This window comes from Bubalus bubalis, chromosome 24 (genome assembly GCF_019923935.1).
Source record: "Bubalus bubalis isolate 160015118507 breed Murrah chromosome 24, NDDB_SH_1, whole genome shotgun sequence".
In the NCBI taxonomy this organism is placed as follows: domain Eukaryota; kingdom Metazoa; phylum Chordata; class Mammalia; order Artiodactyla; family Bovidae; genus Bubalus; species Bubalus bubalis.
In genome coordinates, this window is record NC_059180.1 from 14619010 (window position 1) to 14646926 (window position 27917).

The 27917-nt window shown below is 43.9% G+C and overlaps 1 protein-coding gene and 1 long non-coding RNA gene across 3 annotated transcripts; both read right to left on the minus strand.

Annotated features, from left to right (window-relative positions):
* Positions 1-50: 50 nt before the first annotated feature.
* On the minus strand, positions 51-27878 carry NIPSNAP2 (nipsnap homolog 2). Of its 2 annotated transcripts, XM_025275522.3 has the most exons (10): positions 27694-27874; positions 17947-18086; positions 17819-17864; positions 14875-14969; positions 14470-14540; positions 13231-13371; positions 12069-12100; positions 6698-6792; positions 2644-2727; positions 51-1203 (listed from the first exon to the last, which is right to left on the minus strand). In XM_025275522.3, the coding sequence occupies exons 1-10, from the start codon at positions 27783-27785 to the stop codon at positions 1139-1141; spliced, it is 861 nt and encodes a 286-aa protein (XP_025131307.1). In that variant the 5' UTR covers positions 27786-27874; the 3' UTR covers positions 51-1138. The 2 variants fall into 2 exon arrangements, with proteins under 2 accessions (XP_025131307.1, XP_025131308.1); XM_025275523.3 differs by lacking the exons at positions 14470-14540; positions 17819-17864 and having other exon boundaries at positions 27694-27878.
* Positions 22146-26325, minus strand: LOC123331510. The gene is made up of 2 exons (XR_006548159.1): positions 22972-26325; positions 22146-22636 (listed from the first exon to the last, which is right to left on the minus strand). It is a non-coding gene; the product is annotated as an uncharacterized LOC123331510 (long non-coding RNA).
* Positions 27879-27917: the final 39 nt, after the last annotated feature.

Consider the following 27917-nt stretch of genomic DNA (forward strand, 5'->3'; position numbering starts at 1 on the left):
TGGGCTCACTCTCAGCATCAGTTCATTAAAAAAAGATCGCGTACATGTAATATGTGAAAATTAAGAGGATTTTTATTAACTTTTATATGTTCTTGGAGAAAACCATTCACATGTAAAAGCTTGACATTTGATATGAGATTTATTCACACTTTAACATAAATTCTTTGATCTGGGGGTCAGATATAATTTTTCATTTCAACAGGACTTTCACATGATTACAGTCACAAAATTGGCACTATTAAAAAATGAAATCAGAGCTAGACAAAGTATGCAGTTTTATGTCAGTTTAAATCTCAACATGCACACCCCCCTCCCCCCATTCATGATCTTGGAAGAATCTGCTGTGAGCTTACTAAAATGCAGGTCACAGATGACCTTTTACAAAATAAAACCTCTTTTCCTAGTGCTACTCGTTTTGTTGTAGAAAAATATTACAAATAAAAATTAGTGCTATTCAAGGTGTTCATTTCAAAGTCACATATGATACACAGGTTCAAGCCATCTTTTCCTCGCGTATAAAGACAACACAATACACAAAGTGGAGACTGAATTACCGATCAACCACTTCCCCCTCAGTAACGACACAGTTTACTATGCTGACATTAAAAATAAGAGTGAAGCAAAACATTTCCAGGTATTGAGTACACTTATAATTTGTTCCTAGTCTGAAACTCAGAAAAAAATGCTACAGAAACATGATGAAATTTATATTTCTTCCTGATACAAGAAATTTGTCTTAAAAATCTGTAATTATAAAACAGATTTGCTCTTTATAAAGAAATAGCTAACTTTTTTTTTTTTTTTCCCATGGTTAGATTCTTACTTGGAGATGACTCCAATTTTCAGTTGGGCTCTCTTTTCCTGGGGGGTAGGGAGAGGTGGCTTGGTGTTAATATTATACGGTACATTCGACAAACTTGGGGATGTTTCAGAGGACTACAGCACAGTTACAATCAGCCAAACTGTAATAGTTTCCTGTCTTGTGATTATGTAAATTTTAAAGAAAAGAGGTCTCTTACAAGCTATATACAGCAGTTTACACTTCAGTGTTTCTCTCTCACTTGTAACACAGTTCAAGTTGATTGATGACAAGCACTTGTCACATAAACTTCTGTAGGCACATCTCCATTCCGTCACTTCACTGGAGGGGCGAGGTCTTCTGTGGGATCATGATTCTGGATTCCATTTCCTGAATCAGTGGGACTGAAAACAAGGGCCGGAATCACTGGGGCTCACTGTTTTCTAAATAGATGGCAATAAATACATGCTAACAAGTAGGCTGCTGAGGATATTCATTCAGAAGACGTGCTGCCTGAAATCAGTACTGGAATACTAAGGACTGGTCTCGGGCAGAAATATACAAGCTAATGACAGACCAGCTGACACCCTATCATGTGTCATTAAAATATTCTGTCAGGAGATGTATTTCATGTGCTGGAAACCAGGAAAGTCTATATTGTGAGAAAAATGGTGCTTTCTTAAAAGGTCCTTTGAACTGAATTAAAATGTATATAGAATCAAATAATCTGACTGTATCCTATATACAGCAACAATACATTGTACCTGTAACACTGTCAGTGCTGAGGAAACATGTCTTTGGGACCTGATGAAAGTGTAAGAATAAGCAGCAAAGCCACATACAGTTATAGGATTTATGATATATGAACTAACAGACAAGATAATAGTTATTTTCCAGAACAAATTACTCTTTGATCTTCCTGGCAGGGTACAGGCTTAAGTGTGCCTGACGTGCAACATGGGTGGTGCTTATTACCTGCACTGGTGTCACTGGGTGCTATTCAGTCTGGCTGTTTTCTTCTAAAAATCAAGCAACTAGGATTTCATAGTGTATGTATTATATATACACATATGAGTATGCTGCTGCTGCTGCTGCTAAGTCGCTTCAGTTGTGTCCAACTCTGTGTGACCCCAGAGATGGCAGCCCACCAGGCTCCCCTGTCCCTGGGATTCTCCAGGCAAGAACACTGGAGTGGGTTGCCATTTCCTTCTCCAATGCATGAAAGTGAAAAGTGAAAGTGAAGTCGCTCAGTTGTGTCCGACTCCTAGCGACCCCATGGACTGCAGCCTACCAGGCTCCTCCGTCCATGGGATTTTCCAGGCAACAGTACTGGAGTGGGGTGCCATTGCCTTCTCCATATATGAGTATACACAGATGTATAGGCTTACATGTATGTACACAGGCATACACACATACATATGGAAAGTTTAAATATCGAAGTAATTCCCCAAATTATTTTAATTGCTGTATTAAATTGTAATGCTTTAGGGAATAAACAATTCTGATGAGAAAGCTTAGGAAAAAAATTTATTTGTATGATAAATTTTCAGAGAATACAGAAATGTACAAAAAATGTAATGATGTAAAATTTACAACACACAAAGATCTGAAAACTGTACTAGACAACATGTATACTGGAAAGAATGAATATTCTCTATTGAAAAAGTCATGTAACTATCAAAGAAAAATATGACGATTTCTCTATTCCCTTAACCTTACAATTCACCATCTGACAGCTACATATTATTTTTTTTTTTTCAAATACACCATGAGCTTCAGGGTGAAAGAACATTAAAATAATGAGACAAGAAGAATGAAGCACTTTATGCCTATTAAGATATTACCTGTATAATACACTAGTTCTTCCCAGCCATGTTTATGCCATGCTGCGTTCCGTATATCCTCCCTGGTCTGAAGATCCCTGTAAGCTTAAAAATAGCCACACAGAAGAATTAGCCAAACATAATGCCCTACATTCCACTAGTACAGGGTCCGGGAATGACTCCAGGACCTGCCATGAACACCAAAACCTGCAGGTGCTCAAGTCCCACTGCTGGCCCTATGTATCCATGGATGTGCACCCTCGGATTCAACCAGCTGTGGGTTGGTTGCATCGTACTGTGTGTATCAACTGAAAAAGATCCATGCAGTTCAAACCTGTGTTGTTCAAGGGTCAACTGGATGTCCAGTAAGTGCTGACTCAGCTGCTCATCTTGTTTTCTCAAATAGCCTATGTATCTTCCTTGACTTACGATGGGGTTACGTCCCAATAAACCCATCATAAGCTGAAAATATTGTAAATCGAAAATGCATTCAATACATCTAATCCACGAGAACATCCCAGCTGAGTCTTCCTTACCTCGTGTGTGTTATGTGTGTTAGTTGTTCAGTCGTGTGCAACTCTTTGTGACCCCATGGACTGTAGCCCGCCAGGCTTCTTTGTCCATGGGATTCTCCAGGCAAGAATACTGGAGTGATTGCCATTCCCTTTTCTAGAGGATGTTCCCGACCAAGGGATCAAACCCTGATCTCTTGCATTGCAGGCAGATTCTTTACCGTTTGAGCTACAGGGAAGTCCTTCCCTACCTTAAACGTGCTCAGAACACTCATGTTACCCTACAGCTGGGCAAAATCATCTGATGCCAAGCCTATTCATATCAAGTGTTCAGTGTCTCATGTAACTGAATACTGCACAGAAAGTGAAAACCACAATAGTTGTGAGCCTACTGGCTGTTCACCCTTGTGACCGCTGCCACCGCCCAGCATCATGAGAGACTGTACCAAAAGCCTGGGGGAAGAGCACAATTCACAGTTTAGTTTCTACTGAACAGGGATCACTTTTGCACTGTCGTAAAGTTGAACAATTTTAAGTTGAACCATCCTAAGTCAGGGACCATCTATATTCCATGAACTTACTACTAAGCTGGGCTAACTGTGAGCGGGTTATTCTGAGAATTGTCAGGCCATGTGGGAAAGGCAAAACAATCTGCTCTCAAGGTTTACAGTCTAGTGGATTCAAGATGTGCCTTTACCAACCAAGTGAACTTCCTCATTAATGTGTTAAATCCATAACCAGAAACTGTCAGGCCACAGATAAGCAAAAGGAGATTCAATTTTACTCAGTATTTATAAGGCCATGCAACGATCTGGGTGAGAGACTGTGTTCACGACAGTGGAGAACAAGGAGACTCCACAGGGAGAACACAGCTGACCAGGGAAAGCTCCCTGGAAGGTACGATGTGACCAAGCGGGGTTTCAAGGTTGAAACTGACATTTCATTGTCCACATGCAGGAACCGGAGAGAAAAGCCCTCCAGTGGAGGGAAGGGCATGGGCCGAGCGAGGATCAGGTCCTGGGGATACAATTCAGATACCTCACTGGGTACTTTGGTTTCTGCTTCCCAATCCGGCAAGATCCTTCTAACCACTGACCCAGGAGGGCTCCCCACTCAGTTCTAGTCTCTGTTTATGGCTTCCTTCTCCCTATGAGAAAACCTAACCATGCAGGCCGAGTAATTTGAGCACAAGTTCCCCACTAGGAGTGTAAATTGATTACATAAAATTTTGAAGGTACTGAAGAATAGAAGGAAAAGGAAATCCTCTACCTTTCACAACCTGGGTGAAAATGGCTAACACCCATGTGACAAGCAGCAGTCTTCTTCCCGGGACCAGGCGCACCCCTAGTGCACTGTGTGGGGACCCCCCTTGCAGGGAACACAGGGGGAGAGGCCTGTGTTCCTTAAAAAGTTTTCTTATTTAAAACAAACTTTTTGGAGTAAAATATACATAACAAAATTTACTGTTTTCTTTTTTTTTTTTTTTTTGGCCATACCATGTGGCATGTAGGATATTAGTTCCCTGACCAGGGATCAAACCCATTCCCTTTGCAGTGGAAGCACGAGTCTTAACCACTAGACCACCAGGGAAGTCCCTACTGTAACTATTTTTAAATGTATAATTCAGAGGCAATAAGTACATTACATTGTGCCACTTTTTTTATCAGCCCCAGTTAAAACTTTATCCATTATAAACCATCTCTTCCCAATTCCCCTCTCCCCTCAACCCCTGTACCCTCCATTCTATGTTCAGTTTTTGTGAATTTGCACAAACCACGTTTTGTTCATCTGTTAATGGACTTTCGGGTTTGGGGAGGCTTTTAAAGATGGGAGGCACTGAGACTGTTCATATACCGAGGGAAGGAGCCCACAGGTGGGGTGGGGGGAGCAGCTGCGGCTGCAAGGCCTCGAGGGAAGAGGGGTGCTGGTGGAGGGGGGTGGAAGGACGGCATCATGTGCGAGGGTAACAGGAAGGGGAGCTCTGCTGGGGGAAGACCTGCTTTGAAGCTAGACCGGCTGACGTCTGAGGCTGGCCCAGCTCCTGCACAGCTGTGGCTGGGGTGATTTCTTTACCACGTATGGGTCATGGTATCTCATTGGTGGTGTGTGGCTGTCAGGGTTAAAGGGAATGGTGCATAAATAACCAACACACAGAGGTGCTTGGTAAGTGTTGGTTCTTTCTCTAAAAAAGATGGATAAGCGAGGGTAAGTTGTGGCCAACTGAGAAAGCATCTCTGCACATCTCAATACTTTTTCCCTGTGAGGTAGGAAGTGGGCAGTGGACATTTGGGACACTGGCTGGAGACACAAAGGACGGTGGAGATGGGCACTGCCTGAAAGTAGACACATGTCTGACCTTGGCCTGTGCCAGAGTACGGGGTCCGGACCCTCCAGTCCCCATGCTCACTCACCACAGAGGCCGCTCTCAGAGGGCCCTCTAGGCTGAGGAAGGGGAGGGGTCTGTCTTTTCAGTTTAAATCCTCTGGACAGATCATACACTAAAAATTCACAATAAAAACGACCTCATCCCTACCTCAAGCCTGTAAAGGTTAAGTTATACTTAATAGGTCTGCTTGCCAGACATCACCCTGTCCCTGAGCCTCCAGCTGCCCCAGCAGGCAACGCCCCTGCAGCACTCGGTGGGACCAGAGAGGGCAAACCCGCACCTCAGTGAATTAATATGGTTTAGGGTTTGGAAATGTCAGGCTTTTCATCTTTTTAATGTTAATAACCATTTACAAGTGTTCCCTGGTAGCTCAGATGGTAAAGGATCTGCCTCCAATGCCAGAGACCTGGGTTTGATCCCTGGGACGGGAAGGTCGCCTGGAGAAGGGAATGGCTACCCACTCCAGTATTTCTTGCCCCGCGAATTCCATGGATGGAGGAGCCTGGTGGACTACAGTCCACGGGGTCGCACAGAGTCAGACATGATGGAGTGACACACAACAATTTACAAATGTGCCCACAGTACGCCAAGCTGCCGCTGCGACCTGCTTCCTGCTCAGCCAGGGAGACGGACACACACAGCCACGACTGTGAACACACGTGTGGCACGAGGCTCTGGGGGCTCGGGGACAGTGACACTCCCTGGGGGATGAGGAGGAACATCTGAGCCAGGCCCAGAAAGGCACCAAAGGAGGCGTCAAGCCAAAGTGGGTGGGGACGGCAAAGGCGAGAGAAGATGCCTCAAGAGGACAATGGATCCAGACCGAGGCAGGCAGTGGGCCCTCTTCGAGGACATCTTTCTGTGTGGAGCATGGCACTGTCCCTGAGGGAGCCGAGGGATGTTCAGAGAGGGAGGCTGGGATCGCCCTGTGAAAGGCCGCAGCACCTCTCAGCCCTGCTCTCATCTCACCAGCTCACGATGAGCTGCACGTCTGGGGACCCTTCACTGTGGACCTCTTGTGCTGGGGGCTGAACACCTACCTTCCATCTGGGGCATCTGGGTCAGCTGCAGTGTTCCAGGTTCCTGACCTGAGGTATGATTTACAGGCTAGGACAACTTATTTAGTAATGAATTCTGAAATCCCAGGAACGTAAAAATGAAAGGGAAAAAAACATACCCCAAAGATGGTGCACCATATAGAGCTGCCCAATCTGGGAGAAGAACCCTCCAACAGCTTCATTACCGTCCTGTCTGAAGCGAATGGCACGAGCCCTACGAGAAAAAAACAATGTTCAGATACCGTATCAGGTATGTTAAAAAAGTGAGTTTCTTCCATTTCCAGCGCAAGTTGTTCAGAACAAAGAATACTTTTTAAATTATTGAATGTATCTGAAAGCTATTTTAATGTACATTAGATGTCAATCTACATTTCTGTAGCAATATTAGTCATTTTTGTAAAATGTGTAGAGTAATTCGTAACTATTAAAATAAAAACAGCATGAGATACGTGGTTGCAGTCCTGATTTTAAAAAATGGAGATGTCTTTATTTTATTTTGCGTGGCATGTTGGATCTTAGTTCCCTGACCAGGGATCGAACTGCACCCCGTGCCTTGGAAGCCTGGAGTCTTTAATCATGGACGACCAGGGAAGTCCCTGATGCTAATTTCTTTAACCTTACATTTAGTGTTACATGATCATAATCATCACCCAAAATTACAAACCTGATTAGTTAATTATTAAAATTAGGCAAATCACTATAGTGTGCATTTTAACCCAAAGAGGGGAAAACCCTCCATATTCATCGATAGTGATAAATGCTCAGGATTGTTCACTTCATTTGGAATTTTTCTCATCCACTTTCTCAGTAGGCAAAGAAAACATACTTGCCTTAGCCTGGAAATAATCAGAAGCATGTACTGAAGAGGAGATCACCATCTTAAATAGTTACCTATGTGCCAAAATATAAATTGCATGCTGAACTGGGCTTTGTAAATAATTTTTTAAAATAACCGAAGAATACACTCAGTACTTCTCTGTGGATTCCACCTTGGACATGTCTCAATTAGTAACATGGAAAAATAGAAATGAGTGATTTTATCCTGTGGGCAACTAAATTACTACACTTCGGGGGATCACTCACCAATTCCTTAATAAAATGATGTCTATAATCAAAGTGTTAGGTAGTTAGAACAGGAAAAAGGAATCCAAAATGGCAGTGGCTGAAGGACAAAGAAAGGAAAAGCCCATGAAAATGAAACAAAAGAAAATCCAAAGACTGGAGTGGGAACGTCAGGTCAAACAAACAGCCGTCATGGCTAGCCCAATTTGCATAGGGCAGGCTCAGGGGGGGAGAGACAAAATGTATAAAAGGAGGAAGCCAAGGCAGATTGGGACCTCTCCTTTGGGGTGGGCAGATACCTATTCAGGATTACAAATGAGCGCCATTCTAATGAACACTCCCCAAATTATGTTTCTGGGGATAAGATTTCTCAGGATAGCTCTGAAGAGCCAACACAGCTTGTCCAGAATTGTACTCCAAATAGATAGGAGACAGATTACCTGATCCCTGAACAAGGAGGGACTTGAGCCATCATGAATGAGGAGTGTTGTTTCTGGGAAATACCTCCAGCTAAGCTGAACAAAGTTTCATAATCCTCAAGAAAAATATTCAGATCCTATAGGATCTCAAAGAACGAGCTGGAGAGTTCTCAGGGTGGCTACAATCTCTCTTTGGGGGAGCCTTCTCCTGGCGAGGGGGAATTTGATTGGCTAATGCCCCTACTAATCCCTGTTATCACCATATTGATGCTGCACATGATTGCTCCATGTATTATCAATTGTCTAACCTGTTTTCTCTCTGCCCAGGTCAACAAGCTACAATATGCAGTGCCAGTTCAACAAAGACATATCAAACTACACCGGACCATGGAAAATATCACTCACCCTTACTTAGATGGACACTGCTATCAGGACTCTGAGGCTTAGATTACCAAGAGGAGGAGACCCAATGCCCCTCACCATCCCAGCTCAGCAGGAAGTAGCCAGAGAAACCTCGACACCCCTATTCCCAAAGAATTGGGTCTCCCATCTCTTGAGGGGGGAATGTTAGGCAGTTAGAATAGGCAAAAGGAGTCTAAAATAGCAGTGGCTAAATGACAAAGAAAGGAAAAGCCCAGAGAAACAGAACAAAAGAAAATCTACAGATGGGAATGAGAACATCAGGTGAAACAAACACGCCCCCTTCTTGGCTAGCTCAATTTGCATAGTGCCGGCTCAGTGGGGAGGAGACAAAACATAAAAGGAGGAAGCCAAGAGGAAGCCAAAGGAGGAGGGCCTCTCCTTTGGGCTGGCCCGCCCTCACACCTTGAGGGTGTACTATCCTTTGCTTGCCAAATAAAACTGAGTTGTAACCAAGCGGTAACACTGGTCCACCATTTCAAATCTTTGCTGCAGCAAGACAAAACCGAGGAAATTATACACTCCCCCAACAATAGCATACAATCAAATATGTTTTTCTTAGTTTTCAAATGAAAGGCAATTCTATCTTGTATTAGTTAGCCTTGATGATCTAAGAAGAAAAGACTCATTAGAAAGAAAGGTCCCAGAACTGTTTTTGGAGGTAAAAAGATCTTAGAGATTATCAAGCCCAAAGCAATAAATTTCATAACTGAAGAAAAGAGAACATATATAAACTGAAAATAAAAAGTCACAGCTCTGCTGTTCCAAAGTGGCTGTGCCATTTTACATTCCCACCAACAACGTATAAAGGCATCAATTCATTAACAACCTCATCAACACTTGTTATTCTTTTTAATTATAGCCACCCTAGGGGCTATGACAGAGAAGGCAATGGCACCCCACTCCAGTACTCTTGCCTGGAAAATCCTATGGACGGAGGAGCCTGGTATGCTGCAGTCCATGGGGTTGCCAAGAGTCGGACACGACTGAGCGACTTGACTTTCACTTTTCACTTTCATGCATTGGAGAAGGAAATGGCAACCCACTCCAGTGTTCTTGCCTGGAGAATCCCAGGGATGGCAGAGCTTGGTGGGCTGCCGTCTATGGGGTCACACAGAGTCGGACACGACTGAAGCGACTTAGCAGCAGTAAGCATATGACGGAGAAGGCAATGGCACCCCACTCCAGTACTCTTGCCTGGAAAATCCTATGGATGGAGGAGCCTGGTGGGCTGCAGTCCATGGGGTCGCTGAGAGTCGGACAGGACTGAGCGACTTCACTTTCACTTTTCACTTTCATGCATTGGAGAAGGAAATAGCAACCCACTCCAGTGCTCTTGCCTGGAGAATCCCAGGGACGGGGAAGCCTGGTGGGCTGCTGTCTATGGGGTCGCACAGAGTCGGACATGACTGAAGCGACTTAGCAGCAGCAGCAGCAGCAGGGGGTATGAACCACTATCTCAATGTGGTGTACTTTGCATTTCCACAACGACTAAGGACATGGAGCAGCTTTTCACATGTTTATCAGGCATTCACAGAGCTCCTTTGAGGAAATGTCTATTTAAATGCTTTGCCTATTAACTTTTTTTTTCAAATTTATTTTACAATTTTTTTATTGTGGTAGAAAGCACCTGACATTAAATTTACCTCAACATCTCCTACTGTACAGGCCAATGGGGCCAAGTCTATTCACACATTGTTGTGCAACACATCTCTCCAACATTTCATCTTGCAAAACTGAAACTACCCACTAAGCACCAACTCCCCTCCGCCCACCCAGGCCCTGGCAGCCACCATTTTGTTTTCTGTTTCTTTGGTGTTGACCACTTTAGAAACTTTGTATTAGTACTTGTCATTTTATAATGGGCTTTCTTTGCTTAACACAATGTTCTCAAGGTTAACAGTGCATGTGGCAGAATTTCCTTCTTTTTAAAGGCTGTATAAAATTCCACTATATGTACATGCCACATATGTATCCATTCATCTGTCCAAGGAAATTTACCTTCCTTCCACCCTCTTACGTCTGTGAATGCTGTGATGAACAGCGCTGTGCAAATCTCTCTCTGAGAAGCTGCTTTGAATTCTTTTGAAGTAGGATTGTTGCATCAGATATAATGCTATTTTTAATGTTTTTAAGAAGCGCTGTATGAAAAAACATTTTCCATAATGGCTGCCCCATTTTATATTCCTACCTACATTATGCAAGGGTCCCGACTTCTCTGTATCTTTGCTAACACTTGATATTTTCTGTTCTTTTGATAATGGCCCTTCTAAAGGGTACGAGATGGTTGGCATATATTTGTGGTTTTGATTTGAGTTTCTCTTATGCTCAGTGATGCTAACCATCTTTTCATCTCCTTTCTGGCTATTTGTATATCTTGGGAGAACTGTTTTTACAAGTCTTTTGCCCATTTTTTAATTGGGTTATCTTCTCATCATTGAGTTGTATGATTCCCTTATATATTTGGGATATAAGCCCTTTATCAGATATGCGATTTGCAAAATTTTCTCTCAGTCTATGACCTGTCTTTTAATTTTTAAAACTGTATCCTTTGAATTACACAAAAGTTTTTAATTTTGGTGAATAATAATCAATTTTTTTCTTTTGTAGATTGTGATGTTGGTGTTTATGAACTCTTTGCCTAACCTTACATTACAAAGATTTTCCCTTATGTTTCTTCTGAAAATGTTATATTTTAGCTCTTACATCTAGGTATACAATTCATTTTCAGTTAATTTTTGTATATAATATGAGGTAGGGATCTAAATTCATCTTTTTGCAAGGATATCCAAAGTCTCAGAACCCTTTGATGAAAAGTCTATCTGTCCCCATTGAATTGCCTTTGTACATTTGTCAAAAACTAATTGTTCACATACGTGAACATTTGTTTCTTGTCCTTCAATTCTATTCCATTGATCTAAATGCCTGTCTGTATGTCAGTACCATACTGTCTTGATTACTCTAACTTTGTAGTCAGTTTTGAAGTTGAGCAGTGAGTCCCCCAACTTTGTTCCTTTTTTTCAAGACTGTTTTAGCTATTTTGGGGTCCTCTGCATTTTTAGAGTCTGCTGAGATTTTGATTGGGATTCTGTTGAATCTGTATATATACAAGATGGAAAAATTGGTATTTCGCTAATTAAACAAAGAAGAAATGGAAGCAGTTATATCATTGTGGTGTTCTGTTTATGTGACAAAAGCAACATTTCAGAAAAGATAATATCCAAGAAGAATAGGAATGTACCACTGGGGTTTTGTTTTTATAAAAACTCCTTATCTCTTGGGAGATATGTGCACACTCAAATTCCCAGAGATGCAGTGTTATGTTGTTTGGGATTTACTTTCAAATACTCTGGGTAGGGGCATTTAGACTTAAGCAAGACCGGCCATGTGTTGATAATTACTGAAGCTAAGCAAGGGGGGGAAGGAAGGGGCACCGGTGCTATTTTTCTCTCTAGTTGTACAGTCTAATATCAAATTGTGCATGAACCCCAGATTTTATTTCTAGAATTAACACTATGGTGTAAAAGACTCTAAGACTTACAAATCTAAGTCTAAGACTTACAAACTCATCATTTGGTCATATACTCACCAGTAATTGCCCCATTCAATCATAGTTCCTGGCTGAAAAGAGATTTGGATTTGGTTTGTTAGTCCTTCTGTGAAGAAATACGGAAACAGCAGCATGAAAAATACCAAATGACAAGACTAACTAAGAAATTAACTTTTAATAATGTGAGATCTAACAAGTAAAAAAATGTAACAAAACAACATTATGCACTCTGTTCATACCTATCCTGTGGTGGGAGTAATAATTCTATGGCTTCATCTAAGGAGACAACATATACTCAAGGGTAAGAGTTAAGGTCATCCAGTTACAGCTATGAAAATCACAGTCAGGCCATTCATGATTAAATTGTTGGTACCTATTCAGACTTTATTGAGAAATTTTAGTTTTTTATTTATTAATTTTTTTGCTGTGCATGTGGGATCTTGCTTCCCCCACCAGGCATGGAACCCATGCCCTGTGTAGTGGAAACACAGAGTCCTAACCAGGGAAGTCCCTACTTTGAAATTTTAAAATAAGTCAATTTAAGTAAACCTAACAGACATTCCTTGATTTTTCTCCCCCCAGTATAATACTGAATGTTAGACCACTGAGATCTACTGATATGTTTTCACTTTAACTATGCTGTTATCTGGGCTTTTTTTTTTAGTCGTGTCCTAGCAGGGAAACATCTAGAAAGTCGTAGAAATATTATTCCCCTTTTCTCTTACAGTGCTGTATAATGTATTCAGATATCACACGCTTATTAGTTGCTCTAGTTCAATGACAATAGATGCTATATAATGTACCTGGTCCTGCATTTTAGGTCTTTTCTCTTATGTCTAAGGCTATAAAACACAAATATCCTTAAAAGAAGAGAAAGAATGAGAAAGAAAGATTAAAAAAAAAAAAAAAGAAACAAGGGACTTCCCTGGTGGTCCAGTGGTTAAGACTCTCTGCTTCCAATGAAGAGGGGCATGGGTTCGATCCCTGGTCAGGGAACTAAGATCCCACATACTGCACAGCAAAAAAAAAAAATACAAAAACAAACAAACCAAAAAAGGAAATGAGAAGAACTGGACGGGGAGAAAATGAGCCAAGCACACATCACAGAACATATGCCCAGCGACTGCTCTCGACACCAAGGGTGTGCGTCCTGCTGCACAAAGAACGAGGGGACATGGTGAACTCCTGTTCCAGGACTTACTCGGAGCTGGTAGGATCTGAGTTCATATATGTTCGGTCCTGACCGTGGGATGGGTTCATTCCAGAAACTGAACTCCAGCAGCAGCTGATTCTTTCTCGAGAGAAGCATGTTGCTTCTTGCCTTACGGAATTCCGAAAATTCCTTTGAGTGAAAAAGGTGCTCATGAGACTTGCTAGTATTTACATACAATATAAACCCACTTGAGTAACATGTATGTTCCCCCTCTAGTAGAATACTATTATAAACAGGGTCCCTTGGCCTGAGACAGTCCCAGCTCACATCTCATTGAGTCAGCATAATGGCTATTAGCATTCCCTTTCACTTTCAAAAGTGTCCAGGTTTAGATAATAAACTTCACCGTTATCTTGATTATTTAAATGACAACGGAAACAAATTTAATTTCCTATGCTTTTAGGTCCTCCTGACAGTGTTTGACAGTATTATAAGACAGATGACATGGACACCTCAAAATATCAGATGATCCAAAAGCCATTTATATAGGGACAGGGAATCTACACAAAACACTTCCTTCTCTAATAATGTTAAGCTGGTAGAATTTCTCCATGAACACTTTTCTATTAGTGAAGGGAGGGGAGGACAGCAAAGTCAGCCCAAGGTGAAGAATGTGTGGTTGGCAGTTCCTAAAGCAGGTATGTGTTAGGTAACTCAGGCTGACTGTGGTGACTAGGTTGACTCACTGGCTTCAAACGTACCAGCTTATCAGTTTCAAAGTACAACTGACTTTTACAATAAGAACTGTTATTTTAACAGTATTACTGATGACTCTGTTCAAATACAACCTCAAGAAACCAAATAATAAAATCTTTACTACCGAAAACTAACAGTTTGCTTACAAAAACTGATGCTAGAAAAGAGTCATTTAATTCTGTACTAACATCTACTATTACGGAGAAGGCAATGGCACCCCACTCCAGTACTCTTGCCTGGAAAATTCCATGGATGGAGGAGCCTGGTAGGCTGCTGTCCATGGGGTCGCTAGGAGGCAGACAGGACTAAGAGGCTTCACTTTCACTTCTCACTTTCATGCATTGGACAAGGAAATGGCAACCCACTCCAGTGTTCTTGCCTGGAGAATCCCAGGGACGGGGGAGCCTGGTGGGCTGCCGTCTATGGGGTCGCACAGAGTCGGACACGACTGAAGTGACTTAGCAGCAGCAGCAGCAGCAACATCTACTGTATCAATAGTTTGAATAAGCAAACATTTTTCAAAATCATTACCTGATTTTCTTTGAGTTTATTCATCACTTCTGTGAGGGCTGGATAGCCTCCTTCATACCTCCAAAGGTGAACTGAAACATATTTTAAAAGATAACATACATTTAGACCTTTATGATATTCTGACCTTGAAAATATTCCAGATATGCTTAGTGTTAACACAGTACAAAACTGTAATGTGTGTTAGCCTGAGTTATACCGTAAAGTTTCAAAAATAGATTCAAATGTGAAAAATGATCAGAAAGGAGTTTTTGCGGTGATTTACTGAGAAACTACTTCAACCATAACACTAGATCAAGATTTGGAAAGCTTTGATTATAAAAACAAGCACTAAGTTGAAAATCATTTAAGTGATGACAGTAAAGGCTTAAGGAACAAGTGTTTATTCCAAAGACTTCTGCTTCCTACCAGCTTGATCCTGCTCGCCATACCACGTGTTCCAAGTCCCCACCAAAGTACAAGGGTAATGTTTATCTTCATGAATCCTTGGCAACACCTCTTGACTTAAAGAGAAGAAAGAGCAACACTAATTAAACAAGCAACAAAATTACATCAGATGGATAACACATGATCAATAATAGGAAAAGGTCATCTACTCTGTCTTCTGACAACTGACCTCAGAATATGTTTATGATGAAACAAACTACAGAATTAGCCTTTTAGCTGAATTCTGTTGTAAAACTCTAATGGCCCAGTTATCAAATGCTTAGGTGACTGATAACCCAGCTATCTAGAACAGTGGTTAAGTAACACAAGTATATTGATAAAAATGATAAAGAAGAGTCAAAGGTCCCCAAATTCCACAACTAAGAGTCCATTATTCACCATTTCAGGGGAAAAAAGCACCTAGGAATGGTGATATGTATAAAAGCTAAGTTCTGGTGGTTCCAAAGATAGGATGGATGAGAGTAATGGGGAAAGAACGTGCGAGAAGAGAGAAAGAGAAGAAAGTAATGTTGAGGATGGGGGAGATGACAGAAGCAGCCCAAGAGGCAGAGGAAGCAGGGGCAGGGAGGGTGGGCTTTAAGGAAGAAGACGAAGCTGAAACACAACAGAGTCTGGAAGCAACCTCCACCCCACCGATCCCAAAGGGCATCCACGGTGCAGGAGAATCCAAATGAAAGACACAACATGAAGCATATTCAACCAGCTAAGGGGATGTGAAAGGTATCGCAGAGTCCCACACTGGACACAGCACCCAGGTTGTTGCCGTCCAACACACGTGGTCATGCCAGGGTGTCACATTAGCAGAGGTGGCAGGGCCTTGTTCCACGGAAACCCTCCCACAGTGCAGATTCTAATGGACAGGGAAAGACAAAGGGAAGAGGCACAGCTGAATCACACCAAGAGGAAAGCTCAAACCTGCACGCTTTTTTGAGTAGAAAAATTATAACAAAAAAGTACAATACGGATCCAACAATGGGTGCAAAAAGGTATCAAGGGTCAGAAATGGAACCTGTTCAGATCATTTGCTGACATCAGATGATATTAAGCTAGTGATCATCACCCAATGTTGGGGCCCTAAGACAGGGCGGATGTGACTAGTTAATGGAGAAAAGCTCTGAATGGTCTTATGTCTAACTAACTGAAAACTCAAATGTCTTTCTGACCAAGTACGATGACCAAACCACATATTATTTTTTGAAGGGTAGCATTTACTTTTAAAATTAAGATCAGATATTAAATCTATTTGATATATGACACATGAATGCTCAGAAGTAACATGGGGTTGGTGGAAATTGGGAAAGATGATTATGTTAGGGAAATGGAAGTGGGTTTTCTTTTTGCCACATGACATGAGCAGAAAGTAAAGAACCCAGCGCTGGAGCAAGAGCGGTTGATGGAAGCCTGCACAGATGACCGAGGTGAATCGGGGCTGTTAGGTAGGTAACCCTAGTACCCAGAATGAATGGGTTGGGCAGAACCTCATTACTGGAGCCCCTAAAAACCAGGCAGGTGTTAAGTCTTTATGTACTGGAAATAGGTTGCTGCTGAAAGTTCCAGAGAAAAGGAAAACAAACAGGATGAAGGAGAAAACAGAACTCAAGCAGACCAACTTGACAAACTTCTGGGTAATGGATTGCAGTGGGTAGGGGCATGGGGTTTGAGGTACTGGGGCAGCTTCAAGCCCAGGAAGGCAGTCAGAAGGGCTACTTGGAAATGGGCCTCAACCAGCCTGGAGAGGGAAACAAGCAAAGAGAAGCAAAATGCATGTCAAATGAAGATGCCCAGCCCTTAGTGACGGACTGGTCACAGAAAACTAAGGCAAGAGTCAAATAAAACCACGGTGAGTGTCACACATGGGGAAGCAGGAGGAGCAGAGTGATTCTACATTTTGAGTGTGAAGTGAGAACAAGACTTTCAAATAGAAACATGAGTAGATGGTCAGGAATCTAAGACAGGAGATGAACTGATAAAAAAATAGGACAGGGAAGATAATCCAGGGATATATAAGCATACAGAAAATTTTCATCTTATGAAATGAGATTTAGAGAAAAACCATCTGCTTTGTTTTTTAGGTCATTTTTTAAATAAAGAGAACAGTGCTGAGGTGAGCATGAAACCACGCTAATGTTACCTTTGGCAACCCACCTCCAAAAATAAAACAACAAAAGATTTTTTTGCTTCTGAAAGTTAGGCTGATTCTGTAACAAAATCATTTGTTTTCTCATGAAAGCAGCAGATATGAATGGTTTTTAAAAAGTGCTTTTAAATCATGTTTGAAGACAACGGATCATTGAACTGCTATTTCTATTAACTTAAGAACTGGTGCACGTAATTCTCTTTGGTCTTAAAGTTTACAAATTCTATAAAAGTATATGGATTTCACATCACTCTAAGAATCTGCTGAATGGATTTGAACCCAGGCAGATGGAAGACTTGGAAAGAAATGGCAGCTCTACTGACATCATACAGGCTCTTACACTGCAGGGGTGCTTAGGCATAATACCGGAAGCAGGGGCAGTCCCAGGGACATGCAATCTAACTCTTAGCGTTCAGAGCTGCCCAGAGATGGAGCATATGAATGTATTTAAGAACAGTGTCAGGAAGGGCTCCAGAAAGGACTCAAGCGCTGGATGAGTAGCTGGACTGGACAGACTGGCAAGGTTCCTTCCAACCTGAAAGTCTAGTAACATTCCAAAGTCTGACAGTCTATGCAGACTTCGGTGAATAAGTGCTTAAAATCAGAATGCTCTTGGTAACCCCACACAGAGCTCAACTTAAGAGCCTCTCAATGTTCAGCTTTAAGAAGAGGCATGAAAGATCTCGTTCTGCTATCAAGGGTTAGCACAACCAACAAATATTAAAATCATTACTTTTCCCCAAGTAAAGGATAGTTTGGTATACACACCAAATTTTGTTGTATGCTTCTAGGCATTCCGGTTTAACATTGTGAACTGAAACAAAAGAAAATTCAACGATAAACTTATGAACCAAGGGAAAAACGTTAACTCTGAAGATAGCAAACCTAGGACTCACACTGTAATTTGTACAGACTGCTGGTTTCCTTTTTGGCTAGGAGGTTAGAGTGAGCATCTTTCCTTGGGTCAACTTTCCGGACAAACAAGGATTTTAACCAGCTGTCCTCTCGAGGTCTGTTATCGGAAGACGTCAATTTCCTACGGGATCACAAATGCAAAAATCTGAGTTTAATCAGAGGTACAAAGATGTCAGGGTCTTTGGGTGGTAGTGCGTGGCCCATTGTTTTCATAGACTCATCGATCCGTTCAGCAAGCACTCCCTGGGCACACATTCGAAGCACAGTTCTAGAACTTGAGATATCATGTGTCCACTTTCCATGCCAACAATGTGCACTCTGAATGCAGGAGCAAAGTGTGAGAGAAGGAACTTCGGCAATCCTTGGAGAGTCCTCACGTGCATCTCCATGAGTCCTGCTGTGTTCTTCCCTTCTCTGAGGAAAAATTTCAACATAGAAAAAACATACACGGAAACTGAGAACAGTCAAATTCACAGAGAAAGAAAGTAGACCAGTACGTTCCAGGGGCAGAGGAGAGAATGGGGAGATATTATTAATGGGTGAGGAAGATGACAAGGTTCTGCAGGTAGACAGTGGTGACGATTATACAACAATGTGAATATACTTAATGCCACTGAACTGTACCCTTAAAAATGGCAAATGTTTTATGTACTTTACCACAATAAAAAACGTGAAAAGCAATATATGGAAAGTGACATGAATTCCTTCCTTAAAATTATCTTACCCCTAGAGTCAAGATTTTTAACTCACAAAAACCTAAGAATATAAACCTCACTAACATATAAATGACCTGCTAATTTTCATCTTATAACTGAACTTCTACGGTACACACTGTCCTAGTGATGATAAATCTGACTGAACTAACAAGCAACACTTTACCAGTGAAATTTTAGCTGAGTGTTTAACTCCCATATGCTTGCTAGTGGGATCACAAATTTGTGTGACTTCCCTAGAGGGCAGTGTGGCATTTATCTACAGCAAAATGCAAACCGTGCGGGCCTTCTGACCTAAGGGCTGCACTTGTAGTTATGTCCGAAGGGCAGCTATATTTAGACAAGCGCACACAGTTGAATGCAGGCGAGCATTCCTTACTGCCTTCCAGTTTGTTCCTGGTAAAGGCAATCTGGACTCCATTTACGGTGACTGGGCAGATCAAACAAGGCAGATCCAAAATCAGGACAGAATACAGTCATTAAAAAGAATGAGTAGACCTACACGCACTGACATGTTGGTATCTGAGATGAGTTCCATGGACAAAGGCCCAGAACAGTGCCCTAAATACACACACAAAGTGAAATGCTCACAGTGAGGATATCCGGGCTATGACTGGGCTCAGGGTGTGAGGAGTGAGTTTTCCTTTTCACTGTATACCCGTCTGCACTCGTGAATTTTCCATATACATATATTATTTTTATACTTAACATTAGCTAAAATATCTAAAAGTGCACGTTTAAAAACTCCTTTATGGGTAAGCTAGATAGGTATATATAACCTGAGAAAAGATTTTAAAAATTAAAGCCTGATAGGGACTTCCTTTGTGGTCCTCAAATGCAGGGGCTGCAGGTTCAACCCCTGGTCGGGGAACTAAGACCCCACATGTTGCTGCTGCTGCTGCTAAGTCACTTCAGTCATGTCCGACTCTGTGCGACCCCATAGACTGCAGCCCACCAGGCCCCCCCGTCCCTGGAATTCTCCAGGCAAGAACACTGGGTGGGTTGCCATTTCCTTCTCCAATGCATGAAAGTGAAGAGTTAAAGTCAAGTTGCTCAGTCATGTCCGACTCTAGCGACTCCACGGACTGCAGCCTACCAGGCTCCTCTGTCCATGGGATTTTCTAGGCAAAAATACTCAAGTGGGGTGCCATTGCCTTCCCCGCCACATGTTGCATGGTATGGCAAAAAAAAAAAAAAAAAAGAATGAATGAATTACAATTCACACACCACATAGATGATTCTCACAAACACTGAGTGGAAGAGCCAGACACACAAGTTCAAAACCAGACAAAATTAACCTAAGGTGTTAGAAGTCAGGGTAGTGTTACCCTTGACGGAGCTCACTGAAAGGGACACAAGAAGGGCTTTGAGGGCTTGTAATGTCCTGTATCTTGATGTGGGTGCTGCTTACATGGTTGTATTTATATTGGGAAAATTCATCAAGCTATAAATCTAGAATTTGTGTACTTTCTTGAATGTATGCTATACTTCAGTAACAATTTTTAAGTTAAAAGGGCAAGTATTTTAAATAAAATAATGCATGTAGAATCTTAGTTCCCTCACCAGGAATTGAACCCACACCCCCTGCGCTGGAAGGGGAAGTCTCAACCACTGAGCCAGGAAAGTACCTCTCGTATATTTTTAAGTACACGTTTAACCCCTAGTAAACATACTTAAAACATGCAGGACAGCACCTGATTAATGGTGAGAAATTTAAAAATTATTTTTAAAACTTTAAAAAACTAAAAAAAAAAAAAGTTATATATAAAAACTATTAGATCTTTGAAAGTCTCTCAGTCGTGTGACTCCTTGAAACCCCATGGACTACAGTCTGTGGAATTCTCCAGGCCAGAATATTGGAGTGGGTAGCCTTTCCCTTCTCCAGAGGATCTTCCCGACCTAGGAACTGAACCCAGGTCTCCCGCGTTGCGGATTCTTTACCAATTGAGCTATCAGGGAAGCCCTTAAGTATTAGCCCTTTAGCAAAAATCAAAATCATATGGTATTTATCTCTGTTTTCAATTCACTCGTTAGTTATATAAACTACTTCTGAGGATGGCAGTTCTCCAAATGAATCATGGTAAAATTCATTTCAATAAAAATATTTTGTCAATTTGTTTCAAGTATTTTCCTTTTTTTTTTTTTTTTTGGTCCTACCCCATGGCTTGTGGGATCTTAGTTCCCCAACCAGGGACTGAATCCAGGTCCTCTGCAGTGAAAGCACCAAGTCCTAACCACTGTTCTACTAGGGAGATCCCGTGTTTGAAGTATTTTAAACACACCACATTTCTGGATACTGGGTTAAATAATATCATGAAGCAAAATGGCAAGCATATAAAATTAGTGATATGCAAAGCAGAAAGTTTTAAGATTTGTGAGCAGGAGTTTGTATAGTTCCTTGAGCTTTTAGATTTCAAATTTACTAAACAAATTGTGTTTAAAAATATGTTTTGGTTAAATGAATTTTAAGACTTTAGGAATAACAATTATGAACAACTAGGAAAGAGATACAATGGAAGTTTCTAAAAATATCAGTACTAAGGAACTTCATTAAGAAGTAATTCACCAAGGTAAGCACTACTCCCAGTTCTTAATGAATCCTTCCAGAAGTACATAGACAAGCATATGCCATGCACACACATATTGCTATTTAACTCAGTGTATTTAATGCTTTGTAAAATAAGAGCATAATAAAGAATTATTGACAGGCTAAATCTGGAGGGAAAAAAATTCTGAAGTAATTCTTCCCTTCCTCTTTAGAATTTAAGGGGATTACAAGTTAATAAGCACATACTTCCTGTCAAGCTCTGGACAATTTGTGTATGTCTTCTCATTTAATCCCCAGAACAATCTAGCAAGGTAGGTTACTATTGCATTTTAAGTACTGGACCCCAGAAGTCCAACCTGAGCTAAGAAGCGGCAAGATAAAAAATATGAACCCAGATCTAACTATAAAGTTCAAACTATTTTCACTGATAAGGGACACCTCACCCACATGGATCGCCCCAAGTAAGCATTTGTTCCAGATTTTTAACACCAAAGGGATTTACTTTAGGATGGGTAAGATGAAGTAAGGGTTATGACAACACTTTGTAAACTAAGATTAACGTAAGAAACAGTCAACATCACGGGACACACATAAGAACCCACGTGCTGTTTACTTGTCAAAGTTGGGTAGCAATTGTCTTGACAAATGAAAGGCAGTGTCACCCAGTATCAGCGCCAAATGACTCTTGACCTCTGAAATCTTCCGAGTGGCAGGTGACTGGAGCTGCCCCCTGTGCCCAGTCCACCTCACTGAACCATGGCAGTGGGCTGAAGTAGCCATGCCAACAGCCACCAGGATTCTAAGGCCTGGGTTGGGCTGGCTCTTTACTGAGAGCAACACACACAGGGATCAGCTGTTTTTACACCATCATATGCACGTCAGGTGGTACTTTACGGAGTGTCATGTACGGGGCAGCATATCCAACAAAACACTTCTTTTATTAATTTACCATTATTATTTCTTTCGGCTAAGTCACAGGGCTTGTGGGATTTTTTCAGACCCCAGACCAGAGATTGGAACCTGGGCCCTTGGCAGTGAGAGATCAGAGTCCTAACCACTGGATTGCCAGGGAATTCCCCCAAACACTAGATTTTAAACAGAACGAGCATTGAGTGCCTGGTTCAGTGGATACAAAGATGACCAGATGCTGAGTCTGCCTGGTCTCAGGGGAAAAACTTATCAGTAAACAGCCAGAGCAGTCATGGACGCTGTGGACTCGCAGGCACTGTGGGAACTCGAGGGAGTGAACCGTCTTGGCCTTGGCCAGCCAGGAGCCGGAGGAACTTCAGGGCAGAGACTCCAGCTTCGTCTTGGAGGACAGGCAAGACAGGTGCACGAAGCCAGCGATAATTCCAGTCACAGGAACAACGTGTCCAGGGGTATGGAGTCGTCAAGCTATGTGGCATATTTCTGGAACAGCAAAGTGTTCAGGAAGGCAAGAGAACACGGAGTGGGAGGACACGGAGCTGGGCAATGGGAGGGCAACGTGGGTGGGCAGGGAGGGCTGCACTCTATCCTACACGTGGGGCAATGCCAGCAAGTTTTCAGAAAAGATCTAGGTGTAAAAAGCAGCCTGGCCGTGTGAGGCAGGTGGACGGCAGAAAGAAAGGCACGGGGCATGGCTCCTGGCTGGGTACACAGCCCCGCAGTACCAGGCACAGCCGAGGCATTCGATACTCGCTGGACAGACTGAGGGATGATCCTGGGTTCAGACGATGACAGGAGGGATGAAGGGGAAAGAATACATTCAAAAGATACTCCTGGGAATTCCCTGGCGGGCCGGTGGTTTGGACTCCGTTCACTGCTAAGGGCCTGGGTTCAATCCCTGTTCAGGAACTAAGATCCCACAGGCTGCATGGCAAGGCAAAAAATTTTTTTAAAAACCCAACCAAACAAAAGGAAAAACTCCTGAAGTGAAGAGGAGGAGACTTGGGTCCTGATTAGGTATGGAAGATGGTTTTGGGTTCAGTTGGAACAAATTACAGAAGGGAAATATATTTAACGTGGAGACCATGGGATGAGGCAGTAGTAGGGCAAAGAGCTTTGGTCGCCTCATCACCAGGTATCTACTGATTGTGCACTGTGCGTGCCAGGCTGAGGAATAAACCCGGCCCTGACTTCACAGAGCTCGTTGTGCTGTGGAAGCAGGCAGACAGAAGTAATCACAGCGCAAAGCAGTAGGAAGGAGCCCCTACTGGACATGGAGGTGGTGGGTGTGGCGGGGGTGGGGAAGAGGACGCGGAGGGGTGGCCTCACAGAGACATGGGCCAGCTCTCCGGGGAGACACTTGTTGAGCTTCAGACTTGAAAGATGGGGGGCAGTCTGTCAGGTTGCTGCCGGCGGGAGGAAGGACATTCTCGGAAGCAGAACTCTACCTGCTAGCAAAGCCAGGAGTGTGTGAATATGGCAGGGGTGAAAGGCAGAGGGGAGGCCGAAGGACTGGATCTAGAGAAGAGTCCTGCCTTAAAGCAGGAGCTATCGGACTCCCCTGCCCACCACCCAACACCCCCGGAATCCCAGTGAATCTGTCTTCACCGTGGCTGCTAGAGAGAGCTGTCCCCAACATTTCATTTTGAAAAACTTCAAACACAGAAATGAAAGAACAGTACAATAAAGACCTCTATGCCCTGCATCTAGATGGAAAAATGATGACTATTTTGTCCTGAGTCTTTATATGTATTTTGTTTATTTTTACCAAACCATACGAAACCAGAGTGCAGACATTATGCTACTCCATCCTTCAATACTTCGGCACACAGCTCCTGAGATCAAGGACAAACTGAATCTCTAACAATATCACATCTAAGGAAAACAGTAATCCTATAATATCTAATACCTACTTCATATTAAAATATCCCCAATGGTTCCTAAAACGTTGTCTACAGCTTTTCTTGGTGGAGGTGGGGTGGAAGGGAAGAGGGATGAAGACCTGGTCAAGGTTCACGTCACAGAGATCTTTCTAGCAAGAGACGGTCCTGTTCAGAGTTCTCCAGTTGCCCCGTCACCAATGGCTTCAAGTCCACACTCTTCACAGGAACCTAGCCACGAGCTGCCCAGAGCTGAGCTAGGGGAGTGTTCCTGCAGAGGCAGCGTCAAGACGTCAAGACATGCCGGAGGCAGAATTAACATGTCTAGCACCTGACCAGATGGGCAGGAGCAGGGGGGGAAGGGCATGGGGAAGATATTCTGGTTCCTGGCCTGGGGCACTCTGTGAAAGATGTTCCCTTAGTGGGGAGAGCGAGCCCAGGAGGAGCAAGCAGGCTTAGCAGGAGGAAGATGAGTTAAGTTTCCATACATGGTCATTTCCAGGGCTTGGGGGGAAAGTTCAGTAAGCAGCTGAGCAGGGGGGCCTGGCACTGGGCAGAGCTAAGATGTGTGTGGCAAACAGGCCTCCCAGGAACACTTCCGCCTTCCCCCTGAAACCACTCTTGCAAGGTCAGCCACAATGCCCCTGCTGGTAAGCGATTTTCTTCTGTCATCTTAACCTTTTACCAGCATCTGGCACAGCTGACCCACTCTCTCTTTGAAATACCTCCTGCCCGGGCACTGACCCATAACAATGACCTCACAGCTGCCCCTTCTGGCTCCCTCGCTGCCTCTCCTTCCTGTGTCCGGCCTGTAAATGACCAGATGTCCCAGGGTCTGTTTCTCAGCTCTTTTCTATTCACACTCCTCAAGCAATCGCACCCATTCCCATAGTTTAAAAAACCACTTTATTATGAAAAATGTCAATCAAATAGAGTACACTGAAACCCATGGATCTATTAACGTTTTGGATTCCTATATGCTCACAACTCTCAAATGCGGTTCAGACATCTCGTGGAGGAGTCATACAACTCCAGAAGGCCAACTGCCTACTGGGCCTTTCTGTCTGAATAGCTCACAGCCATCTCTAGCTTCACCAGGTTCAGAACTGCCCTGGATCCACCCTCTCCCCTCCCTGTACCTGTTCCTCCTCCTCTGAATGACCATCAGTCTCCCAGATGGCAAGTACCCGTGTGCCTTATTCACTGATGTCTCCCTGGCATGCAGTGGGCACGCTCACCTTTGGAACAGCTGACTCTCGGTGAATGGCACCAAGATCTATCCAGCCGACCATCCTGATGTGGTCCCCTTTTCAAAGTCAGACTGATCTTTTAAAAACGTAGATCAGATGAAGTCACACTCGAGTGTACACCTTTAAATGTTTTCCATGGCTTTCAGGATAAAATCCAAGCTTTCAAAATGGCTTGTAAGGCCTGGAATTATCCAGCACCGCTCCTGGCCACCTGTTCTCTGTCTTCACTTCTGCTTCTAGATTTTTCTGGGGTTTCCTAGCATGCCTGACTATTTCCATTTGGGGCCTTCATGGCCACTGATCCTTCAGGTCTCAGCCTAATATCACCTTCTCAAAAAGGCCTTCCATGACCTTGGGTGGGAGGTTCCCTGAGTTTCCCCCATGGCACCTACCTCATTCTGTAAGTCTACAAGGGTTTTCACTATGGCTTCCTGGGGAAAGCAAACACATTATTATGCTCAAGTCAACAGAGCCTCAATGACATTGTATCCACCCAGTATTTGAGAGAATCAATGAATTTACTGGGTCTAGGCTGAGTCCTTTCCAATGAAGGAAAAAGTCCTGATGTTGGGAAAGACTAAAGGCAAAAAGAGAAGGGGCAGCAGAGGATGAGATGGTTATATAGCATCACCAACTCAATGGACATGAATCTGAGCAAACCCCAGGAGACGGTGAAGGAGGGGTGCGTGGTGTGCTGCAGTCCATGGCGCTGCAGAGTTGGAAGGGACTGAACGACAAGACTGAGTCCTAAAGAACACCTACAGTTAAGGCAGACTAGAGCCCAAGAAAGAGTCAGAAGGTATTAGGGACCCTGGATAAAAACAAAGCAGTGTCAAGAGCACTGGTCCCACCAGGAAATGGGGGTACCAGGCACACCAGGTCCAGTTCTCCAGTTTACAAGCTTCAAGTGATCTTGGGCACTTTGCTGCTGCTGCTAAGTTGCTTCAGTCGTGTCCGACTCTGTGCGACCCCATAGACGGCAGCCCACCAGGCCCCACCGTCCCTGGGATTCTCCAGGCAAGAACACTGGAGTGGGTTGCCATTTCCTCCTCCAACGCATGAAAGTGAAAAGTGAAAGTGAAGTCGCCCAGTCATGTCCCACTCTTAGCGACCCCATGGACTGCAGCCTACCAGGCTCCTCCATCCATGGGATTTTCCAGGCAAGAGTACTGGAGTGGGGTGCCTTAGGTGATCACTATCAGTGTCAGCTGTCTTTTTTGTCAAGAATAAAATATCAATTTCATGGGCTTTTATCACTTGTGTGAAAAAAGCAACAGGAGATACTAAATAACAGAATAAAGATAAAAGGAGACTGACTTGGTGATCAACTTGGAAACAATATCAAATTGTGAAACATAACTTGAGCATGAGTCCCAGGAAGGGTACTAGGCCTGAAGCCTGCCAAACTTGGGTTCAAATGCCTTTTCCAGCCATGTGTCTCAAGTTCTCTGAGGTGCCTTCTCTCTAAAATGCAGATCCTATTACTTCTTAAGATTGTTACAGGATTACGTTAAATAAACCATATCAGAATCAAGCTGGCCCGCATTAACATTTAACAAGCAGGTAGTTCCTTCCCTCTTTCATTTTTAAGTGTCAATTGTATTTTCTACGGGCTCATTGTTTAATCAACAAACAAAAACATAAACGTTCAAAGTACCTAGCAGACACCGATTCAGCAACTGACGTGCAACTTAGTACGGGCTTTGCTTTTTCAGTTTGGGGAAAAGGGGACTGGCGATGCCAGGGATGGATTCAGAAAACGGAACATTGAATCCAATGAAGTTAGAAAAAAAAGTTTAAACATGAACCCTATGCCGACTCAGTGCTGATAACTGTCCATACTTTTTGGTCCGCTACCTACTTTTAAATACACTTCTTCACTACCACTCCCCTGACCTCCACTGAGAGCTCACCCCGGACGATGCGTTATTTTATTTTCTTCCTCCCAACAACCCAGGACGTGAGGGTGTCTCTACTGCCATGTGCGGATGCTGACACTGAGGCTTCGCGCGGGCGAGCAGCGTTCTCGGGCGGTCCGGCCGCAGCCTCATGGGCCAAGTTCAAGGCCTGCGGCCTCAGCCACGCGCCCGCCGCTCGGCCACCGCTCCGGGTCGCGCCGGGTCAAGGTCCCGCAGGCCGGGCCGGCTCGGCGCGCGGACGCGGCTTCGGCGCCGAGCGTCGTTCTCGCCATGACCTTGAGCCCGGCCGGCCGGACAGGCGCTCGGACCCCGCCGAGGCTCCAGCTCGCCCCGCCGCACCGACCGCGGCCCCGGTCCCGCCGCCCCGCAACCCGGGCGGCCCGGCCCCGTGGGGAACGCGGCCGGGGCGGAGACCCGCGCCGGGGACCTCGCGCCCTCCGCCCCGCAGCGGCCCCTCCCCGGCCGCTCCCGGAAAGGGCGGCGCTGCTCACCGGAGCCCGGGCAGGAGGCTCCCGGGGCTGGCCCGCCGCAGGAAGCCGCTGGCTGAGGCCGCTCCGCCAGCGCGCAGCACTCGCGCCGCCATCTTGCTCCGGCGCCTCGGCTCCCACCGCCCGGGCCGCCGCTGACGCCGCCGCCGCTGCCGCCGCCGCCGCCGCCACAGCCGCCGCGACCCCTCCCCCGGCAGGGCCCGCCGAGGCGGGGGCGGGGCAGGGCG

What these genes read in the sequence shown, in the direction of transcription:
- NIPSNAP2 (XM_025275522.3), bottom strand. Translation starts at nt 27,785, where the DNA reads ATGGCGGCGCGAGTGCTGCGCGCTGGCGGAGCGGCCTCAGCCAGCGGC. An exon ending in GAAGCATACAACAAAATTTG is followed by an intron (nt 14,970 to 17,818) that starts GTGTGTATACCA and finishes CTTCTCTTTAAG; the next exon opens with TCAAGAGGTGTTGCCAAGGA. An exon ending in TATGGTGCACCATCTTTGGG is followed by an intron (nt 2,728 to 6,697) that starts GTATGTTTTTTT and finishes GCTATTTTTAAG; the next exon opens with CTTACAGGGATCTTCAGACC.